The sequence below is a fragment of the Dipodomys spectabilis genome, unplaced genomic scaffold, assembly GCF_019054845.1.
Source record: "Dipodomys spectabilis isolate Male_0828 unplaced genomic scaffold, ASM1905484v1 ptg000329l, whole genome shotgun sequence".
Taxonomy (NCBI): Eukaryota; Metazoa; Chordata; class Mammalia; order Rodentia; family Heteromyidae; genus Dipodomys; species Dipodomys spectabilis.
This window is the reverse complement of record NW_024871006.1, coordinates 1639684-1663086: the sequence shown is the minus strand read 5'-3', so window position 1 is coordinate 1663086 and position 23403 is coordinate 1639684. Positions and strand designations below refer to the sequence as shown.

General features: G+C 41.1%; 1 protein-coding gene across 2 annotated transcripts in view; it reads left to right on the top strand.

Moving 5' to 3' along the window:
- The window catches only part of Cep112 (centrosomal protein 112), a 344883-nt gene that overhangs the window by 302200 nt on the left and 19280 nt on the right, over positions 1 to 23403 (top strand). For both annotated transcript variants that reach the window (XM_042665492.1, XM_042665493.1), the window contains one exon: positions 4872 to 4961. In XM_042665492.1, the coding sequence (XP_042521426.1) occupies positions 4872 to 4961 (90 nt within the window). The remainder of the gene's footprint in view (positions 1 to 4871; positions 4962 to 23403) is intronic.

Here is a 23403-nt window from a genome sequence, read left to right as displayed (position 1 = left end):
TCGTGTAATACATTTTAACTTTTTTGCAAGTAGAACATTACTGGTTACTTTCAAATTTTTCAACTGATTTTCTAAGAGATAAAAGTAAGTTCTAAACATAATCAACTTTCTCTGATTAACTTAAAAAGATCATGTTACACATTTTTAAACGATGAGCATGTTTTAAGTTCTACATTTTTGAAGAGCAAATGCACTTTGAACTCTCTCTTGATAGCACTGATCAGAGTGGCAGACTTTGTAATCTCTCCCTACGTGGAGTCTGGAGAACCCATCAGATCTGATCTGCTTCCCGGTCCTCTTGCCACTGGATTTCCCTCACACCAGCGTTCCCTGCCACCTCCCACCCTGCCGGATCTTTTTTTTTTTTTTTTTTTTGTCAGTTGTGGGGCTTGAACTCAGCATGGGTGCTGTCTCTCAGCTCTTCAGTTCAAGGCTAGCGCTCTACCACTTGAGCCACAACACCATTTCTGGTCTTCTGAGTGGTTGATTGGAGATAAGAATCTTATGGACTTTCCTACCCGGGCTGGCTTTGAACCACAATCCTCAGATCTCAGCCTCCTGAGTAGCTAGGATTATGGGCGTGAGCCACCAGAGGCCAAACGCTGCCGGATCTTAAGCAGTTTCTTTCTGTCCTCTGCCTGGTCTGCAGTGCTGGCATCTCCCAAAGGCAGGTTTGAGAACCTCTTCTCAGGAAAGCATCCTGTCTGCAGCCCTGTGGGATCACCCTCTACCCTTTCAGACCCACCTCAGCAGTGCCAGCTACTAGACAGGTACCTCACAGCTCTGGGAACATACTCTCTGAGAAACAGGGAGAATACTTACTCCTCATACTTCTGTGGCTGGGACTTCCAAGGCTACAGCACAAGCACATCATGTCTCTGGTTGAGGACCTGTTTCCTCATCTATAGGTATCTGTATTTCTCAATGTCCTCCCATAGTAAAAAAGACAGAAGACCTGCCTCACGCCTGTTTTCTAAGGGTTACACTCCATTCACCAGGTTTCTGCATCCCTAAAGATCTTAACACCATAGCCTTAGGGATTAGGAGTTCCATATTTGAATTTGGGGGGATAGACACGGACATTGCAGTCAGGCTTCCTGAGCCCCACCAGCTCCCTAAATCCAGCATGCCAAGAACCATTCTCCCCTACCTCTTCTGACCTGCCTTGTTCTCACTGCCGTTTGTCATCATGAACATAGGTAGATTCTGTGTTTCAAAACACATAATAACCCTTAGTTAAATGTGCTATGATTAGGACAGCCGGAAGCCAGATAACTTAGGTAGTAGAGCTCAAATATTAATGAGTTCCTTCCACAAATATGAACAAGGAGTCAGCTGTGTGCTGGGTACTGATTTGGCTTGGCTCTGGGCTCTCAGTGAATGCAAAAGAAACCCTGGGCATCCCTCTCTCACAAACATGCTCATTGATTCTCTTCAGCACCAAGTGGATAAGTGCCCAGAGGAGTCTAGACAGAACTCTAGCCTGGGTTAGGGAGATGACACTACTGATCAGAGCAGATGGAGCAGGGCCTTCCAGGCAAAGAGAAACAAGGCACTCAGAAAGAGGCAGCATGGAGTAGCCTATATTGAACTTAGAGAATATTAAAATTCCAGTCCAGTACCTTACTTGTGGCTACTTAACTATACAGCGGCTCCATGATCTCCTCTCTAACAAAGATGAAAAATACCTGCTGCGGGATACTGTATAAGAGTTAAAAATAAAATCCATACCAGCTCCCATTGTTAGCAAACACAATGGCCTCCCCACAACACACTGGTGCACAGAGGCGTAAAGCCCAGTCCTCCTGTGTGTGCCAAGCCAAGGAGGAGTTGCATCTTAGGAGGTGCTGGGCAGTGTGGAAGCATCTCACTGGGGAATTAACATGATGAGATGTAGGCTTAAGAAGATCACTGTGACAGCAATGAGAGGATGCAGTAGAGAACAGGAAGGAGCAGGGCCAGATAATCACACACATACACACACACCCCTCCCAATGCAGTAACTGTCACCCTCTCCAGTTATGCTGAAGAAAGAAGCTAAAGTTCTTCTTTTCTTTTCTTTTCTTTTTTTTCCGGTTGGTTGTGGGGCCTGAACTCTGGGTCTGGGCGCTGTCCCTCAGCTCTTCAGCTCAAGGCTAGCGCTCTACCACTGAAGCTAAAGTTCTTATCAGTAGCTATCAAGGTAAAGAAATGCTACTAGATCAGGAAGCACAGAAACAATTGTTTTCATCCTTTTGGAAAGAGACCACCGTGACATAATTTGAGGCAAGTGAAGAATTTGAGATTTCCAAGCTCATCCTCAGTCCTGTTCAAACTATAGATTTACACTCACTGATTCTCAAACCATCTTACATTTTAAATTAGAAGTTCTTAGCTTGTTGGTGTTTCAATGGATGGGTTTGAGGTAATCAATGAACTCCTTATCAGAGGCAAAATCCTAAGTATAGTTTTACTTCTCTAGTGAAATGATCACAAAGCTTTCGTAAGTGCTCAGAGGTGTCCCCCTCCTGAAAGCTAAGAACCACCATCTAGATAGAAACAAATGGCCTTGCATCGAAAGAATTTTTCTTGTTTGTTTGGGACAGTCTCATTAGGTAACCTAAATTGGCCTTCGGCCTCCTGTGTGATGGGATTATAGGAATGCTCCACATCAAGTACATTTAATGAACTGTTCATGGGTACTATCTTACCTATTTTGTCTGAACTCGGAGCTCTCACACCCAGCATGTCTGCTTGGATGTGTAATAGGCATTTCAAACCTACATCCCAGGCTGAGTTCCAGTACTTCTCCCTGAAGGCCTGCCCCTTTCTGTAGTGCCAACTTCAGTCATCAAGCTGTTCAGGCAAGACTCCTCAGAGTCCTCTTAATCTCGTCTTCTGCAGTCAGTCCCACAGGACCATCCTCTCTATTTTCAGAATATATCTGGAGTCCCACATCTCCCTCACCAGCTGCTACCACCACCTCGTCTAGTTCTCCATCACCCCTTTCCCAGTAGATTAAATGGCCTCTCACCTGCCTCCTTACTTCTACCTCCCCCAACTCCAGTCTGCCACAAATGCAGTGCATAGGAGTACTCCAGGAGCTTCCTGTCTAGCTCCAAGTGAAACTTAGAGTCCTTCGCTGACCTGTGGCACCTCTTGTAGTCTGATATGACTTGAACCCTGACATGTTCCTGTCCTCTTTTCCCTCCCTGTTTCCTCTCCACACTGGCCTCTGTGGCTTCCTCAAGGTCTTCACGCCTGTATTATCCACTGCATGGAAGGACCGTTCTGCTGCAGATCTGTCTGGTCCTTGTTCCCCCCTGCTGTGGATCTTTGCTAAGTTCAGCTGTCTTGGTCCATCTGCTTAAAACTGCAGCACCCTGTCTACCTCCCCAGTACATCTGCCCTGCACACTCTGCTGCTGATAAATGTCCACTGTTTTCTTTTCGCCTCCCTCACTATAGCATAAACCCATTTATTTTCTTTCTCAACTGCATCTAGAGCATTTATTGTGGGCTCCGACCTAAAACAGGAACTCTGTATATTGCCTGGGTGAATCTGATTGAAGAATTACTTGTGTCTTTGCTATTATCATCCTACACATCTTGCTCATGGTAATTTTCCATGCACTGTTTCTGTCATGACACTGAATTATTTGGATGGATTGAATTCAGGGCTTCATACTTGTTACATAGGCAAGCTATCACTTGAGCCATGCCTCCAGCCCTATTTTTCACTGATTATTTTTAGGAAAGAGCCTGGCTTTCTGTTGGTTGTGGTATGTCTAAGTCATGATCGGCCTACTTTTAGGCAGATATCACCTGGGTCACAAGCACATGTTACCACATCCAGATTCCCACCTTGGAGATGGAGTCTCACAGACTTTTTGTCTGAGTTTAGCCTGTAACTATGATCCTTCCACTGTCATTCTCCCATGTAACTTGGAATGACAGGCACATGCTACTCCACCCAGCTATGTATTGAGAAAGGATCTCTCCAACTATTCTGCTCAGGCTGTCCTTAAGCCATGATCTTACTCTCTCAAGTAGTTGGGGTTACAGTTATGAGACACTGGCATCTGACAGCTGTACTTTACTTCTTACTTAAAATACTAATTGATTCACCGATAATTATAGATCTTTATGGCTTTTTATTTGAGTATTCTGTTCCCAACAGCAAATTGTCAACCAAAAATTTATCACCAACCACTCCTAACAGGTTCTTTAAATTCCAGATCATCTCCTCTGAGTTATTAAAGTGATTCCTCTAAGTTCACTATAATAGTTTTATAATTTTGGAGGGTGCTCTGCTAGTCAGAAAGTATTTCTATGTGCTCCATGCTTTTCAGGGTGAAAGTGTACCGGTATATGGTAGGCCTATTTTAGTTTACAATACTTCATGCTTTATTACATGGTTGTGGTCTAAGTTGGGAATATCAGAGACATGTTAGGCATTCTTAAGGCACAACACATCTTGGCCTAACACATAGAATTTCCTTTTATTTGCCTGTGCCTGAACTCTGGGAAACCAGTAGTATAATAGAGTCTGGGGTCTTTTTAATGCCACAATGGCACTGCATGTGGTAAGGCCTTTTTTTTTTTTTTATCCTAGGGCTTGAACCTCTGGATCTGGGTGCTAGCCCTCGAGGTCATTTTGCTCAAGGGTAGCACTCTATCACTTGAGCCACAGTGCCACTACTGGCTTTTTCTGATTAATTGGAGATGACTCTCATGGGCTTTCCTGCTCTGGCTGGCTTTGAACCTCAGTCCTCAGATCTCAGCCTCCTGAGTAGCTAGGATTATACGTGTGAGCTGCCAGCACCCAACAGTATGACTCTTTTTAAGAATGCTAAATTTTGATGTCAGTATGTTTACTTTGCCCTGTTTCAGGCTTTACAAGATGAACTTGAAAACCGCTCTAGTCAGGTGCGATGTGCAGAGAGAAAACTTCAGCACAAAGAACTGGAGTCCCAGGAACAGGTAGGCCTTTTCTCTCCTTGGTTATTTACTTCTCTAGGTCTGGGAGCTGATGCATTCCTGTGTCAACTAGCATTCTTTACCTGAAAGTAACAGAATACCCCTCTATGGTTGCCATAAAGAATAAAGGAACATATTACTGCCTAGAACAAAATAGCTGGAGGTAGAACAGAGTCTGGCTCTGAGTGTCTGGCATTCTTGTGGCTCTACCTCCTGGCCCTCTTTATTCTAAAAGCCACTCTAAGATGGCTTCAGCAGTTCCGTGCATCCTGCCCAGGGTAGCAAATCCAGAGCAAAATGGGATGGCCAGTTTCTGGATTCTGAACAATAGGTTAGCTTTCCTTACCCCCCACCTCCTTTCATATCTCATTGGCCAAAGCAGGCTACATATTCAGTCACATACACAGGAATGGAAACTGATAATACCAAAACTAGCCTAAGCTAATCAGGAGTGATCTCCTGGTGACAGAACTAGACGAGAAAGGAAGATATAAAAAAATAGAGAAATGAACGTTAGGTAGGCTGCCAACAAGTGTCTGCTGTGTCGGTGGTTTAAGATTAATGGATAGTATTTTACTTAAAAGCAGAAGTCATGTTTCCACTTAAATTTTCTTCTTTTCATTCTGTTAATAAAATGAATGTAACACAAACCAGATTAATATGGCTAGGGCAATAGCTAATAGTATTATTTTAGAATGGTAATTCTGACATTTTTTAAATTTTAGTATTTGTAAAATGTTTTTAATTTGAATGTAAAAATTTTAATATATGTAAAAAAAAAATCAGTATCAACAGAATGCCTGAGTCTGAATGAAACCTGTCACAAAGCTCACATTGTCCTCAGCCATTGGTGTTGGCATTGCTTACCGCATCAGTGCCCCTGAGCCAGTATGTGCAAACCCACCCTAGGGGTTGCCAGACATCTCTGCCTTGTCTATCTCAGTAAAACTTGGTACAAGAATAATAGACTAGGCCATTTTGCCTTGGAGGAAAAGGTAAACACTGAAAAGTATGGCCAATAGGGAAGCTTTTGTTTCATCTGTTTACAAATAGAATCTCATGGTAGGGAATTACACAGGGTGGCCAAAGTAAGTACCTGATAGGTGATGAGTGTTAATGATTGCTGAACTATGCAGTTTACAAATAATTTCTCCCAGTATTGTTCAAATACACATATAAATACCTATGTATGTGCATATGATATGTCTATACCATACATTAATAATAAGGTAACAACATAGGAAGACTACAGTGAGAAAACTAATAAAAAACTACACTTTGTCAAAGTTGCTACAAAGCAACAGATATTGTACAAGAAACATTACAGATAAAGAGAACCTCATTATAAACCAAAAAAAAGGGTAACATTACATGTTATTTTTTTGGTCAGATGTGGGACTTGAACTTAAGACCTGGCCACTGTCCCTGAGCTCTTTTCCTGAAGGCTAGTGCTCTACCACTTTGAGCCACAGCACCGCTTCCAAGTTTCCAGTGGTTAATTGGAGATAAGAGTCTCATAGACTTTCCTGTCAGGGCTGGCTTCAAACTATGATCCTCAGATCTCAGCCTCCTGAGTAACTAGGATTATAGTTGTGAGCCACCAGAGCCTAGCTTATTTAGTCTTTACAATAATGACAAACTCTGTATTGTAATTCCCATTTTATAGATTAAAACTAAGATTGATTGCATAACACCTCCAAGGCCACACAGCCTTGTAGAGTAGTAGAGGGGCATCAGACTTAGTTGAAGTCCAAACCTTTGTTCCTAGAATGACAGTTTTGAAGTTACATTTCAGTTAAAAAACAAACACGAAAGAAAAAAAAACTAGTTGAGTGATATGGAAAGTAAGCTTATTAAGGATGGTAGGAAAAGAATTATACTGTTCAAAATGCCTTGTTAGATTTGCAGATTCCATTGACCTCCATAGATGCAGACAAAAGCAAGGAGCAGCAGATTTGGCCACTGATGCTAACACCTACTTAGATGGGAGCGTGATCTTGTGCTATCACTGAAGGTCAGCTGAATGCCAGTCCTCTGTCTAGGAAGCTTGTAACTAAAAGGAGAAAAGAAAAGCTTCTTAGAAGCAGGAAACTGTTCTCCCTGAAGGACTGGGGGCTCTCCAGTTTGTGGTCAAACATGACTTAAGGTAAAACTTTGTTGACATCACTTTAATTCATGGCAAAACTTCACACAGAAAGTTCCATAATATATTGAGAGTTGGGAAATTAAGAAATCCCAAATGAACAATAGGGAAGGATTCAGGAACTACTTTCAGTCTTTTTTTATTGACTTCTTTTTGATCATCAAAGTTACTTTCATCTTTGTAGTGACAATAGCGTTTTTAGAATATTTCTTACACTAATTCCTGATATCTTCTATTAGGCTGTAGTTTACCAAAGAAATGTCAGGAAATACCCATAATCTTTGCAACATTGAAATGCTGTGTTTTTTTCCACGAGGTCCTGGGGAGTAGCTATTTAAAAAAAAATAAAAAGTTAGTTGTTTCAACAAAACTGAGTAGCATGTAATTGGCACTTAATACATAATATTCACCATATTTAGTTTAATCTTTTATCGAAATTTGACCCATGTCCCCTTTCAATTTGTGACACTAGGAGAAATAGTAAAAAAAATTGAGTATTATAATAACCATTTTTTGGGTCTGCTTTCTTAAGATATCTAAATGTTGACACTGTTATATTGTGACCTTCTCTTTGTCATCTTTGAAAGCAACTTCAGGAACAGTAGCTCACCCCACATCAGCCAATCAAACAACCAAAATGTAGGCAAAACAGCAACTTAGAATTTTCTTCCCTTTCTTTTCAACCAAATATTATTATTCTGATACTGGTTGCATAAAGAATCAAAATTGAAACTGGCAGAATTACAAAGGATAATTTCCTAGGCTGCTTTTTTTAACTTGCTTGTTTTAAAAAAAAAGTTTAAACTGCTTCTGGTTTTCATTTAAGAAAAATTCCTGTGTTTTGATTCTACAAAAACAAAAAATGAATGAGGCATTTTAAAAAGTTATGTTTTTAATTAAAAACAAAAGGCTGCTTCTCATCAGGTCTTGATGGGTGGCATCCCCGCTGCCCACCACTTGCCTTGGTGCCACCAGCAGTTCTGGCTTCTCCACAGGCAGATCAGCAGACTCTCCAGAGAGAGTGCACCCATCCATAGACTGAGGGAAGCACTGACACTAGTGCAGTTTCAAGAGAAATAGATTTAGAAAATACTGTTTGCTAAGCTAGTCTTACAAACACACTGTCTTTCCTTTAATCCACCAAACATACCCAGAGCTAATCAGTTTTACTTCTAGATAAGATTGGAGCAAAAATCCATAATTTCAGCAAAAGATGGAGGATCAGAGTTGTGATCAAACTTCATTCATTGTACAAGGAAACAGCTGCCTAGAAAGGATGTGACTGCCCTGTCATGCGGCCCTGTATTGGCAGGCCCAAGGGGCTACTTGTGCAGATCCCTCCCAGGATACTATTTCTCTGTACGTTAAACACCATGTGAGGTATGATACATGTCCTGTCACTCAGGACATGTATCTAATATAGATTAGATAGGGAAAAACTGACATTCACTTTTGTCACTAAGCATGTTAAATTCTAACCTAATATAATGTGGTATTAACATATAAATATGTATATTATATATATAATGCACAAAAGTGCTTCAAATTAGTGATGTGCAAGTTTAGCTATGAATGGCTTTCATATTGATTTGCCATACATAGTGGTCAATAACAATAAAATAGTTTATAAGTCTCATGGTCTCAATTGATACATTGTTGATTTTTTTTACTTTTCACATTTGATTACTTTGGTCACTTTAATTGCCCAGAATATTTATTTTAAATATATTAGTGGGGAAGGGAGAAAATCAATACTTCATAGACCTCCTAATAAGAAACTTGCTTTTCACCAGCAAATCAATCTTCTTTTACTCAACATTTGCTCCATTGTCAATGCTGATCATGAATGTTGACCAAGTGCTCAAGTTCTTTAACCTCTCTGGATATCAGGTACAATATCAGTACAGTGTTAGTAACATTACCTTCCTGCAGGACTGATGGGACATCAAAATGAGATTATGCATATAAAAATACTTCAAACACTATGCAACATACCGCTTCAGTGTATGTGACTAGATGCTCATAGTAGAGGAGAGATCTCTGAGCTGCACATAATCCAGGAGAAAGGATACTCCAGCCAGAGAACAGAATGAAGGAGACCCTGCTCAGGTGTGTTCAGGGAATAATGACTAATATCTCAGCCAGAGGGTAGCAACAGGAAGAGGAAAACAGGACCAGAAAATTAATTTCATTCATGCTATCCATAAAAGAAATGGAAATTGCTTTGTTGTTGAGTATCTGCTGTTTACTAAGCACTGTGGAATGTTAAGGGCAGTTGGTGGCCATTCTTGGAGGCAATGCAGAGTTCAGTCATTCTTCAGAAAGTTGTCATCAGTGGAGATTTTTCTTTTACTGGACACTGTTAATGTAGTTGCGGTAATACAGAAATTAATCAGCAATAAATAAGATGAGCAAGAGCTGAAAAGAGACTCAGTGAGAGGTCATTGCACTAAAATTTGTATCTCTAATCACAGAGAAGTATGGAAGACTTGAACCACTGTTAGCAAAAGGCATAAAAAGAGGGGTAGACATGAAGACTAATAAGGAAAAGTTACATGGACATAGAGATGAAAAAGGGCAAAAAGAAAGGAACCTGTCAAAGTAAGGTTTTAATTGATAAACTGGTGTCAGGTGAACACAATACTATTCTTTCTTGCATGTGAAATCTGAGATACTTAGCAAGCAAGACATTTATTTGGAGTGGTAGAGTTGAAAATCAGAGTTTAGAAAAAAAAAAACTCCAGAAAGAGCCCTAGAAATGTGAATGGCTGAGCATCATCTTATGGGAGTTACAATAGAACCCTAGTGTGTAGGTGATGGCAACAAGGAAGAGAAGCCAGGAGAACAAGGGGTGGGTCCAAAGAAGACTTTAAAAGGAATGAATAAGAAAGAAAGAACAGAGCCAGGAGAATGTGATGCCATAGAACCCAGAGAAAGAATTTCTGCAGGGCATTGATTGCTCACCCCTATAATCCTAGCTACTCAGGAGGCTGAGATCTGAGGATCATGTAATTTGAAGTTAGTCTGGGTAGGACAGGGAAGTCTGTGAGACTCTTATTCCAATTAACCAGCACAAAGTTGGAAATGAAGCTATGGCTCAAGTGGTAGAGCACTAGCGTTGAAAATAAAAAGTCAAGCATGAAGCCCCGAGTTCAAGCTCCAGGACCAACACACATGTGAGCACACACGCACACACACACAAACACACACACACAAGAAAGATAATTTCTCACTACATTATTCTCCTCAGGTAAAGACTCATTTTCAAGCATCTACCAGCAGTTGTTCTATAAAGCTTTTGCCGTCCCAACCCTGTCTTCCTCAAAGCCCTGCTCATTCCCCCATCCCTGGGTCATCCCTGCTCTTGCAGCATTTTCTCTATTGTAGGGTTTCCCATCAAACTCCGCAGGAGATGGTGTGCTCTGAACAGGAACTGTGTCATATGTATGCTTTTGTCTTATCATTTAGTCTAGTGCCTGACCCATTCTGTGCTTAATGAATTAATGGGAGAAAAAAGGAAAGGAGGAAGAAGGGAGAGAAGGAGGAAGGAAGAAGAGGGGGAGAGAGGAAATGATGTGATGGAGTGGGGAGGAGGGAAGATTAACAACAGTCACATGTTTGAGAGAGATGGAGGATGAAGAGTTCCAAAAGCCATTGAACTTGGTTAATGATTACAAACCTTTGATACTAGGCCTCCTGAACATATTCTCATTTTTTCTAGCCACATTCCTGTCTAGACTTCTGTGGAAATAAATGCTACAGATATTCTTTCAAACACTTTCATATGAGGTGACATATTTCATCTGCCTTCTCCTGTGACCCCCAGCTATTCCCATACATTGAATAGACCAAGAGAGAAAGCAAGATGCCAGTACCCTTCCTGTGCATCTTGCTTTTCTGCTTGCCTCTAAAAGCAGACAGATTTTCTTCCAAGTCTCTCTTGTAAGATATCCTCAGAAGGTCAAGGTAGAAAGGCTACTTAAAAAAAAAAAAGTCCTTTTCTTTCTCTGCAGTTAAACTAAACATTCTTTGCATCTCTCTAGGTTCCTGAGTTCTAAGGATGAAATTTGGACCTTAGAATAAGTATCATTCAGATAGCAGTAGACATCTTGGGAAGTGCCTTAGCTTCTCTGCCATCTTCAACTACTAGCATTTGTTTTCCCAGGATATTCGTTTGCCTCCCCCCAGGCCCAATAAGCTGTTGACAAATTCATGGATGTCAGATGAGCCAAAATCAATTTTAGAGTTTTCATTGGCTAGCACTACTCATCTTTAAACCACCTTGGTATCATCCAGGGTAACCAACAAACCCACGGATTCATAGGCAGCCTAAAAGAAGATGATGTTGTGGAGACAGAAAATCACTTAAGCAATAATCGTGACAAATGTTAAAAGGAAGAACTGGTCTTATACAGATTTCCAAGCCTTTAATTTCCATTTTCCATAATGGATTTTAAAACTTCACAGTCTTGGATGCTGTAGGCTAACTCATCTGCAGTAAAATCTATTTAAAAGTACTAACAATTCAAAACTATGTTTTATCCCAGAGCACATTATAAGAACAGGAATAATAATTGCAAAAGAAATGTAATTCAAAGACTTTTATTGACTTTTCATGTCTAATGGTTATTATTCTGGCTTGTTTCAAGCAATTTTAATAACCACAGTTTATTTACAAAATTCAGACCAATTCTTTTGTTCCCATGCCAACAAAACACATTTGTTCCAGGACAGCTGGTATGATGCATTATCCTAAGACTTGAGTTGTTATGACGGATAGAGCCACATTTAATTTTGGCCACATCTTATTTTCAATGAGAGTTTGACTACTCGCCTCTGCTTTCTGAAACAAACACTCAAACTACAATGTCGGGGACAATATATTTTTATTACAGTACATATCTCATCATGTTCCTTATAAATCAGTTACTCTAGCAGACTTTGGTGGCAAAGCGAGTCGAACACTTGTCCCCAGACTCCTCACTAACCATGATCACACCGTTTTTTTAAGGAAAACTAAAAGTACTCTTCTGGGGTGAATGTGCTCTGCCTTTCATCCTGGCTTTCTTGCCATTCCCTTTGTTTCTAGCTTCACTGAGCTTGTAGTGCAGGGGAGGAGGGAGGAGGCGGGACCCCTGGTGTGCCTGCTGTTTCTAATCCTGTGCTTTGCTGACGTATCAGATCCGAGTGTCCGCAGAGCACCCACTGCATCACTGCAGCTGTTTTTCCATAAAGCATTTTCTGCATTGTTGAAGCGGCTCTGCAGCATGCAGTGAACAGTGGGGGTGATGAAGACCAGAGCAAAGCCCTAGGATTGACCCAGGGCCAGAGGTTCAAAGCCAGGCTGTGCCTGTCTAGGGCTGGCCGCGTTTTATATTCTTGCATTGAAGTTATGTGATCCTATAGCTTTACTTCTCTGGGTTTAATTGTTGTTTTTTGTTTTTTGTTTCTGCTGGTCGTGGGGCTTGAACTCTGGACCTGGGCGCTGTCCCTCAGCTCTTCGGTCAAACCAAGTGCTCTACCGCTTGAGCCATAGCACCACTAGCAGTTTTTCTGGTGGTTTATTGTAGATAAGAGTCTCACAGACTTACCTGCCCGGGCTGGCTTTGAACTGTAATCCTCAGATCTCAGCCTCCGGAATAGCTAGGATTACAGGTATGAGCCACCAGCACCCAGCTTTAATTGTAATTTTAAAGATAGTTTTTGCTTTAAGATAGTCTTTTTTTTTTTTTTTATTGTGAGAATACCATACAGAGGAGTTACAATTACGTGGGCAAGATAACAAGTACATTTCTTATCAAGCATTGTTGCCTCCTCTTTGTTTCCCCTCCCATCCCTTCCCATAATCCCCTCCCTCCCACCTAAACCTCCCCCCACACACAAACACCAAAGTTGTAAAGTTCGTTTTTCGACATAACGACTTGTACATCTCACTGTTGCAATGGGTCCACCTGTATCCCTAATTAAACGATTTGTTTTTTCCCTTCCCCTCCACAAATTATACCAACATCAAATACAGTGAAAGCATGGGTTACACCGTGGGGGAGGGACATACAAAGTAAAGATACTCTTTTTTTTTTTTTTTGGTCCAGTCGTGGGGCTTGAACTCTGGGCCTGGGCACTGTCCCTTAGCTCTTCAGCTCAAGGCTAGCACTCTACCACCTGAGCCACAGCACCACTTCCGGCTTTTTTCTTTTTGCTTATGTGGTGCTGAGGAATCAAACCCAGGGCCTCAGGCATGCAAGGCAAGCGCTCTACCACTGAGCCACCTTCCCAGCCCCAAGATAGTCTTTTTTAAAGTTATTTTTAATCCTCAAATTATTTACTCCAAACCAGTAAATTATGGAAGGTCTTATAAAAACTAAAGCAGAAAAAGAAACCTTAAAACCAAGTTGTGTTATATACCACTATTTCAATTGATTAGCAGGATGCATCATCCAGCATTAACCTAGATGATCAAGTAAAGTCCCCCAGGAAGCTTAAAAAAGAATACACCCTCACTGGCAGCCTATCAGCACTTACTTTTCTGACAGCTGTGGGGCACTGAATTTGTAGGACTGAGTGACCAGCTGGAAAGAGAACGTAAAAAGAGATAAAACAGAGACAGTAAAGAGGTAGGTGAGTCAACATGCTGACAGAAATGTTTGATGATGACTTACCATCCTTATGTCTAGAAAAGAGTTTCAAGCTAAGAAACCATTTGTTTGTAGCTCCTCAGCTAAGATCTTTTCCTGGTGAAAAAGAGCCATTTTGGGGTCCAAGCAATTGAAATGGATTATTGGCAAGCACGTGACAGAGAGTAAGTATTTTACAGATCCAAACATTAATTGGTTAAACTAGACATAAGGAAAAAGAGATCGGTTTTTAAAAATATAAAACAATTTGAAAGTTAAAGGAACATTTGAATTGATTTTCCTTGTAGACAAGAAGTTGGGTTTCTTTGCTTAAAATAAGATGTAAAAGCATAGTTCTAATAGGAAAAGGGATAATTCTAAATGTTTGAATGGAAAGGATAACTCAATGAAAAAAATAGAAATGAGAGATTAAAACATACTTGGCACTGCTCAGATTTTTTTTAAGAGTAGAGCTCTTTTCAGTCAGACAACCTAAGGCTTACTCAGCTCTGTTTATAGAGAGAAAACTTGGTTGTCCTCTAGGAAGTCCTATAATTGGGATAAAGGAAAATAGTTTAACACATTTACACTCAGATCTGTTCCAAAGAGATGAGAAGATGTGAGAGGTCAGAGGATATTGTTTAGGTCTTGAAAAGAAAGAAAAAAGGAGAAAAACAAAAGAGAGAAGAAAAGAAAGAGGGAAGGAAGGAAGGAGGAAGGGAGGGAGAGAGAGAGAGAGAAAGAAAGAAAGAAAGAAAGAGAAAGAAAGGAAGGAAAGAAAGAAAGAAAGGAAAGAAAGAAGGGAAGGAAGGAAGGAAGGAAGGAAGTTTTTGTTGTTCATCATTGCACATCCAGGATATATAGCAGGTGCTCAGCAAATACCTGGTAAATGAATATTGAAAGGGTCACGTGTTTACAGAGTTCACTCTAGGCTGTCCTTCAGTTACTTGACATAGTCCAACTTACCATCTCATTTACCTTCCTCTGCCTATCAAGTCACACAGAACCTCAAAATCTTATATGATGGATGTTAACATTTGGGATTATTTAGCCTAGTTTTCTGATTTTTCCCTTATTTATTCTGCAGGGGTATTTATTTGAAATAAAATCTGAAGGTGGCAAGTTCTTGGTGGCTCATTCCTGTGACCTTAGCTACTCAGGAGAGAGCATTATCATTTGAAACCAGCTGAACAAAGCACACAAGACTCCATTCTAATTAACCAGCCAAAGGCAGGTCTAGAAGCATGGCTCAAGTGGTAAAGGGTCAGCTGTGAACAAGAGAGCTGAGAGTACAAGTCCCTAAGTTCAAGCCATGAGACGCCTCACCCCACCCTGCTCCACAAAGAAATCTGAAACCAAAATTGCTGCTTGGGTCCCACTAGGCATACCAAGCCTGGACGACCACCCTTTGGATCCTTGCTATTGCTTCTCTAACAACAGGAACAAGCTCCCAAGCCTGACATCTGGCTCTTCTTCCTGCCAGAAAGGGCCTATGAAGAAGCTTGTCAGTGCCAACAGCAACAAGATGCAGATTTCTTCTTCTTTTCCTTCCTTCCTTCCTTCCTTCCTTCCTTCCTTCCTTCCTTCTCTCTCTCCCTCTCCTTTTTTCCTTTTCTTTCTCCCTTCCTTTCTCTCTTTCTTCCTTTCTTTCTTTCTTTCTTTTATAACAAATACATTTGCCTCACAGTCTGCTTTCACCCTATAGAAGATGAATAGTTTATCTCCAGCAGGCACAGGGAGATTGTATCAACTAGCCAGACACAGAGAGCCTAGGCATGCTCATGTGCATGTGAGATAGAAGCATCCCTCCTTCTGACTTTTCCTTTCAAAAGTGACTTCTTGGCCTCCTGTTGCCAGTCACATTTCTTCCATTTGCCCTTTGGAGCTCTGGCTCTGTAGAGTCAGGGGCCTCTTCTTTGCAGCGTCACTCGCAGGCCGACCTTCTGCTCCCTACTCTCTGACTCCAGTTTTCCCTAGTGCTACCTGCTCTTAGTATTTCCCTCTTAATAGCTGCCTGTTGTGTGTTTCACCCACCTCTCCTTGGCCAAACAACCCAGAAGATGTCTGAGAAATGCATTGCCTTTTAGAAATAGCAGTAGATCTTTCTTTATATGTTCAGATTTTTTGCATATTAGATCGTAATCTTTAATCTTCTTAATCTTTATAACAGTAGGCTGTTTCTCTGAAGGGCAGGACTTGAGTTGCTCTTCCAGACATTTACATGGAGCTTAACCCCCTTGCTGCCCCCACAGCACACTGCTGGTGTGGGTGGTCCCACATGAAGTGGGACCCTGCCACTCCACCAGTGGGCACGTGCAGGCCACCTTCCAGGAGCTTTTGGACCCTGAGTTGATTGGCAATCAGATTTCTAATTCTAAGCTTCATTTCCTCTAAACTTTTAAATGACTGAAATTCATGAGTTAAAAAAGCCAAGCAAAAATAGAAGACATTGAGTTCAAACTCCAGCAAAAAGAAGGAGGAGAGGAGGAAGGAGAAGGAAGTAAAAAGAAGAAAGGAGATATTGACACAGATATTGCCCCAAATAATAGAAAATCTCTTTAGAATGTCAATTATGGTTTAGAATTACACTGTTGCAAAATATATATTTATATACAGAAAGTAACAATACCCAATAGTAAGTTAAAATAGTGAGTCTGTTAGAAAATCCTACCTCTATGATAGCTATGCAACCATTAGAGTATATTTTAAAAACAACATGAAGTTTTAGACTTTCTTTTTTATTTTTGGGTCTGGTCGTGGGGCCTGAACTCTGGGCCTGGGCGCTGTCCCTCAGCCCTTCAGCTCAAGGCTAGTGCTCTACCACTTGAGCCCAGCACCACTTCCGGCTTTTTTCTTTTTGCTTATGTGATGCTGGGGAATTGAACCCAGGGCCTCAGGCATGTAAGGCAAGCACTCTATCACTGAGCCACCTTCCCAGCCCTGAAGTTTTAGACTTTCTTAAGCATCAGTAACCTCATAGACTATGTGCCTCTCTGAAAGGAGAAGCTAGTAATTGTAATAGGAGAAGGCACTTACTCATTCAACGAATATTTAGTGAGCACCTGCTTTGTGCTGGGCACCAGTAGCCCTGTTCTTAAGAAGAATGGAAAAGATTTCTCCTAAAGGAACTCATAGCCTAGTGGAAGGGGCTCTATAAAAGCACCTCTTCCCCAAAAAATGTTTCCCCTGCCTGTTCCAAAAGCTGAAAAGTTATAGGGGTAGAATATCAGGCATCAGGGATCAGAACCAGGAACTTCCTAGTGTGAAATGATCACACATCAGAAATTTTGCCCAAAAGAGAGTTTGCTAGGAGAAAGGAGAGAGAGAGGCTTGAGAATGCTGAGTAGTAAAGCAGGCGGGAGAGGAAGGCAGGATTCTCTGCAAGTGTGACAAAGAAAAAAGGACCAAGAAGCCCAGAGGTACCAGAGAAAAGTCATTTGTGGGTGTTTGTAGTGCTGGCCTGGCCGTCAGAGAGAGCCTGTGGAAATCTGTCTTTGGACAAAACAGTGGCACTAGCTCTTACCAGTATTGCTGAGTTGAAAGAATAAAAACCTCCCACATTTTAGCTGGAATGGAGAGAAAAGGCGACTCTGTACTTCACCCCAGCAAAGAAGGGAAAGTTTACCTAAGTTGGGGTTCTTGTCAGAGAGCACCCTCATCCCCTCGGATAGTGTAATCCAGGAGCATTGCTTCCCAAAAGTCATCCCTAGTCATGTGTCTTGGCGTGTTCTCTGCCTTCTCTGTCCCTGTGGTTATGAATTGTACAGCCTTTTAGTGTTAAACTACAAACAGAGGATTTTCCAGGTGGGGGATCTGAGTTATGAAAAGAAAAATGCTGAAGTACAAGTCATTGGGGTAATAAGGTCTCTTAGATGTGGGTAGAAAGTTCCTGACTTAGCACCAAAGGCTTCACATGTATATTAAACAACTCAGCATACCTGAAGGGCTCTGGGGATTAGTCAGTGAACAAGGCATAAATATTTCCAGTGTATGAATTGTTTACACGTTAAAGTCTTTTTTTAAAGCAGCCCTTTCATCAACTTTTAGTTTGTTAAAACGGGGGAGTCCCCCTATGAATAGCATGCAAAGCTTATCCTCCATGTACAAACATAGATTTTTAATCACATTTCCATTTTTATCTGAGTAAATGTGAGAAATTTAAAATTTAAAATAACTACCCTACAAGAATGTTGCTGCTAACATATAGCCTCTCTGAGACTCCTCTCAACAGGCATGTATATGTTGGTGTGTATTTGTAAGAGCATATTCTTAATATAATAAGTTATGGAAGATCAAGCAAAATATATATGAAACACTTTCAAATATTTAATGGAAGGCTCACAATTTACAACCATCTTTTAACAGATACTAGCCTAGAAAATGTCTTATTCCCCTATCACACTGCCCTGAAGTTGTGACTCTGTATTTCATCAGGCTTCTATCTTGGCTGGACATTTTTCCCAAGCTTGTTCAACCATTAGCCTTCTGGACTTGTGGATTTAAGTGCTGTCAGATGGGATTTAAATCATGTGTTAAGGCTTGGTGGGTCCCTCATTGTACTCAGTTTAAGAAGCATTATAGAGGTCATGACATTGCCACAAAGAAGGTGGCACTAATCCCTCCCTTTATAAAAGGGAGCACTGTGGTGTACTTTATACCCAAAGAGCCAGCCCCACCAGCACCACGCCCCAAGGGCCAGCAGCATGGGCCTTCCCCCTACTCTCTGTGTCTTTCCAGGAATGGGAAATACAAAACATTAAATTTCCCTATGCCAGATACTAGTGTTTAAATAATATCCTAAAGGATCCAAGCAGAAGGAATTAGCCATAGTTTATCATTCATATAAAATCTAGACTAATGGAGAAAAGTACAAAGAAGCTAGAGTACCGTGGGTCTGCCTTGCCAAAGCATCCTACTTCAAAAAGAAGGTGGACTGAGTTAGGATAGCTCAAAAGTGAAGTACTCTTTAACCTTAATTATAAATTGAGCTTATTAGTGCTTTTTAGGAAAAACAAAAGCTAACTATTGTAATTTCTTTTGCAAAGCAATTTGGCTTTGTTTTTAGGAGATTAAAGTAGCTCTGTCCTTTAAACACTCCCATTGCCTTACTGATTTGTTCTTGTTCCTTGTCATTATTATTCTGATAGCTTGCATCAATTAAGATGCAACAAATAACTAAGCCCCCCCTCATCTTTGTGTAAGTTATTTTCTGTGTGTTCCCTAAGTATTGCCGAGAGCTTTGCCAACCACAGAGGATATTGGGCCCTAAATTATACTAGGGTCAGCCATGGGCAGCAGATCAGTAGCCAAAATGGCTTGTCAAATATGCAGGTTTCCATAAGACGGTCGTTTACATGCCAGAAACATTTTCACTGGCAATGGAGAAAGTCCACTGAGCACGATCTTGTAGTTCGCTATACCAAAACACTGTGTATATTGTTGTTGATTTTCTATGACAGCAAACGATGAGCCTCTGGATGAAGCACCAGGTAGCTGTTTTGGGGTTGCCCTCAAAAGACCCAATAATTATGAAGTCTAGGTAAAAGTCACAAGAGACCTTTTGGGAATCTAGAGGGCATTTAGTGACCAGAGTTTCAATACAAATGAGTAGTTAAGTAGGCATTGGAAATGTGGAGTGGCCTTCAGGATCTAGGCACATATCAAACACAGCAATCCATTCCAGCCAGTAGGATATGACAACATTAAACTGACTTGTCTAAGCCCCTTGGACACTACTGTTGAATCTCAAATTGCTTTAAACAATAAGAAGAGCTTTCTGGTTCATGTATCTGAGAATTAATATTGGCTTTATGGGACGCCTCAAAAAAAGTCCATTCCTTAACTTTGCTTCCTCCTTTTTGGCTCCTTTGTAAGTTACCCCTCGAAGTTGCCAGATGACTGCTGTCAGTTGCTGGGCTTATGTTTCCAGGTTTAAGTCATCAGAAAAGAGAAAGATCTACAGAAGTTGTAAGATCATCATTTGCTGGCATTGAACTCTAATGCTAACAGGGACTTGGAGCAGTAGGCAGGAGAGTTCATTCACAAGACCTAGATTCAAGAAGCCAGACATCAGGGATTCTGAGGCAGCTGGACACCAGGTCTGCAGTAGTAAGGAGAGCCCGTGGTCTCCAGCAGCAGGACTGAGGCTGCTGTGTACTTTCATCCTCACCTGTATCGTCTTGGCACTGAAGAAATGCCAGCAAAACAGTACAGCCAGGCTGTCTAGCACAGAAACAGAAAAGATCAAAATCAAAATGTACTGTGGGCTGAAAGTACATTATTTAAAATATATATATGTATATATATGTTTAATTCCACACTTCCAGTGTGATTGTGTTTAGTGGTGATTAGACTGGGGGAGGGGGAGGCTTTATGAGGAGATAGTGCTTTACAAGAGGTGACATAAGAGAAATCGTGCTTTCTCTGACACATAAAGATACAAGAAGGCAGCCATCTGCACATTAGGAGAGCCCTCACCCAAATCCACCAGCCTCTCACTTATCTAGGACTTTCCAGGCTCCACAGAACAGTGAAAAATACTTCTTTGTATAATTTAATTTGCCCCAGTTTATGACATATTGTTATAGTAACATGTGCCAGTGAAAACAGGTTGGAACCAAGAAGCCAAAGGCTTAGAGATGGATCAGTGGGGATACTGAGTCCTTGCCAGGGTCAGGTCCTTGCCTCTGCTGGAAACTCATAGGCTTGGACTTTATAAGCATTGCATCACCAAGATGTGTTACTTCTCCTTCCAAAATATCCCTTTAGTTCTCTTCATCTGTTCCTTTTCCCCACTGCCATCTTTGAATCCTAAGCACCTTGGATTTGGATGAAATGCCTCTCCCTCTTGAGTAATCTTCCTAAATAGTACGTATCACGTTGTTCCCCTCCCCAGGTGATTGGCTCCCACTCACTCATCCGACTACCAGACTTTCAAGGTTCCCTTCAATCTGGATTCATTGGATGTATTATTTCTATGCATCTTCTGGTATCTACAGTCAGGCCTTCAGCTAAGTGGACTCTCAGATTTCCTACTCATTTGTGCCTTGTAACGCACTGTCTCCTTCATGCAGACTTTTTTTTTTTTTTTTTGGGTCCAGTCGTGGGGCCTGAACTCTGGGCCTGGGTGCTGTCCCTCAGCAATTCAGCTCAAGGCTAGCACTCTACCTCTTGAGCCACAGCGCCACTTCCGGCTTTTTTCTTTTTTCTTATGTGGTGCTGAGGAATCGAACTCAGGGCCTCTGGCATGCAAGGCAAGTGCTCTACCACTGAGCCACCTTCTCAGTCCCCACGCAGACTTTTTTTTACCATCCAACTTGCTACTCATCTTCAAGAGCACAACTCAAGACTCAACTCTCCCCACAGACCCACCACACAATTCCAGGCACAAAGACTTTCGTTCCAACAACTTTCCATTATGTTTGCACCATTTCTTCATAGCTGGATATATAAGCTTTGTATGCTAATTTTGTTTTATAGTGAAACTGAATTTCTTAAAGATGGGCTCTTATTCTCCCTTTGTGCTCTGGCCATCCTAGCTCTAGTCAACCCAGGCGTTCAGCATTGATGGAACGTGAAATACAGGTGTCCTGTTCTATGTCCATCTGGGATAGCCTCCTTGGGGCAGCTTCAGCTGACTACCCACCAATCTCTACCATCCCTCCGGCTTTGAATAATTTAAATTAAGAAGCAGAGGGCTCTCCAAAGCCCAGAGACCAGCCACTATGCCATACCCCACGCCTGATCTTTGTCCACTCACAGTAGTAGCCACCCTTGCTTCTCTCCCACACTTCTTCCAGCTACCATATGTGACCCCCAAACTAAGACAAGCTATACCATTTGTAGGCTAAATTAAAAATCTGATACAAGTCTTCTGAAAGTTCCCATTTCTTCAAACATTTACTTTGCCTTAAGGGACATCTAAAGTACAGTTTACCCAAGTTCACGTTACAACTCACATTTCTGGGATTACTGGACATGACAACGATCACATAAACCACTTTTTAATACAGGGACTTGGGTTGACCTATCTTGGTTTCTAAATTCTTCTTAAGGCCAGGAGGAAGATTAATTTATTTCATCAAAAGCAAAGAGGAAAAAAAGATCTTCTCAAAGCTGGAGAAAAAGTTAATGCAAGATGAAATAGTATTTTCTCCCCCAGATCTTAGCCCTTTTCTGCTTCTACCTTTGGTTTTAAATACATGAGCAACATAAAGAAAAGAAATGAAATTGGCATGATATCTAAAGTTGCCGATTGGAGCATTCTAGCTACACAGAAAAACTCTCCTGATAGCAGCCTGTGATGACCGGAATTAAATAAAAACAAACCTGAAGGCCTGTCTGAATAAGAAAAGACATCCTTCTTATTTTCACTTAAAAGTGAGATAGTTAAAATTTTTCGCCATAATATACTTTACCATATGGGTCAATAAACATGAAAAATGACAGTGTTTAAGACATTTTTTTTCAACTTTTAAATAGTGAATTTCCTCTGCCATTGAAGTTAAGTAAAAAGCTGTTCCCATGAGGATCCCTTGGCCCCTCAGCCCCAGTGATGGTGGAGAGCTTTTTTCTTTGCCTTTTTACTCTGTAGCATGAATTCTTTTCAGACATCATTAGAATATGTTTCTAAGTTTCAGTACATTTTTAATATTAAAGAAATGCCTTCAACTGAAAGAACAAAATCTGCCTGCTCTTTATTTGACCTTTGTTGGTTTGATGTGTTTTTTTAAAAAAAGATCTGGGCAACAGTTTTATAAAGAATGCACCGAGACATTCCTAAAAGAGCACACTAGTGAAAATAATAATGAAAAAAAGATTAGACCATGAACTAGAAGATGAAGCCTCTTGCTCAGTCTTAACAGAACTATCACCCTTCCCAGTATAGTTAGAAAGGCTACCTTGGTTTTGTCTAAGTCAGGACATACACTACCTCCCCCTCCCCCCGCCCTTTTGTTTTTGCTGGTCCTGTGTCCATTGTCTCAAAATACAGTTGGGCATGGGCGCTGTCTCTGAGCTTCTTTTGCTCAAGGTACTGCACTACTTCCAGCTTTTTTGAGTAGTTTATTGGAGATAAGAGAGGGTTTCCTGCCCAGGCTGGCTTCCAAACACAATTCTCAGATCTTAGCCTCCTGAGTAGCTAGGATTACAGGTGTGAGCGACCAGCACCCAGTTTACACTTCCTTTTTAAAAGATACTTGCCTGAAACTGCTTTCTAATGGAAACTGTACTTTCATGTGATTCTAAGTACACTTCATCCTCTTTCAAAAGAAGTTCCATCTCACCTATAGCAGTGGTTAAAGAAGCCAGATTTGCATGGCTGGGTTTGATTTGCCTCCTGCACAGCCCTTAAAAGGCAAAAATGCTTATACCTGGGCAAAAACAATCCAGATAATACTGTCCAACTTCAAAGAAATAATGATTTAATCTTATTTACTTCTTAAATAGCATCCATCTCCAGTTAAAGAGAACTTACCTCCAGGGACCCCACAGTCTAATAGACAAAAGCAGTATGCAAATCAATAATTATAAAATTATGTGGTAATGAAGTAAAAACAGAGGCCTTAGGATAAGGAAGACCTAGATACAGGTTGTACTTAGCACTCGATAGCTGAGTGACTATGGATAAGACAGTAACTTCTCCAAGCCTATTTCTTCTTACGTTGATAGCTATAAAAAGTGCCATGGT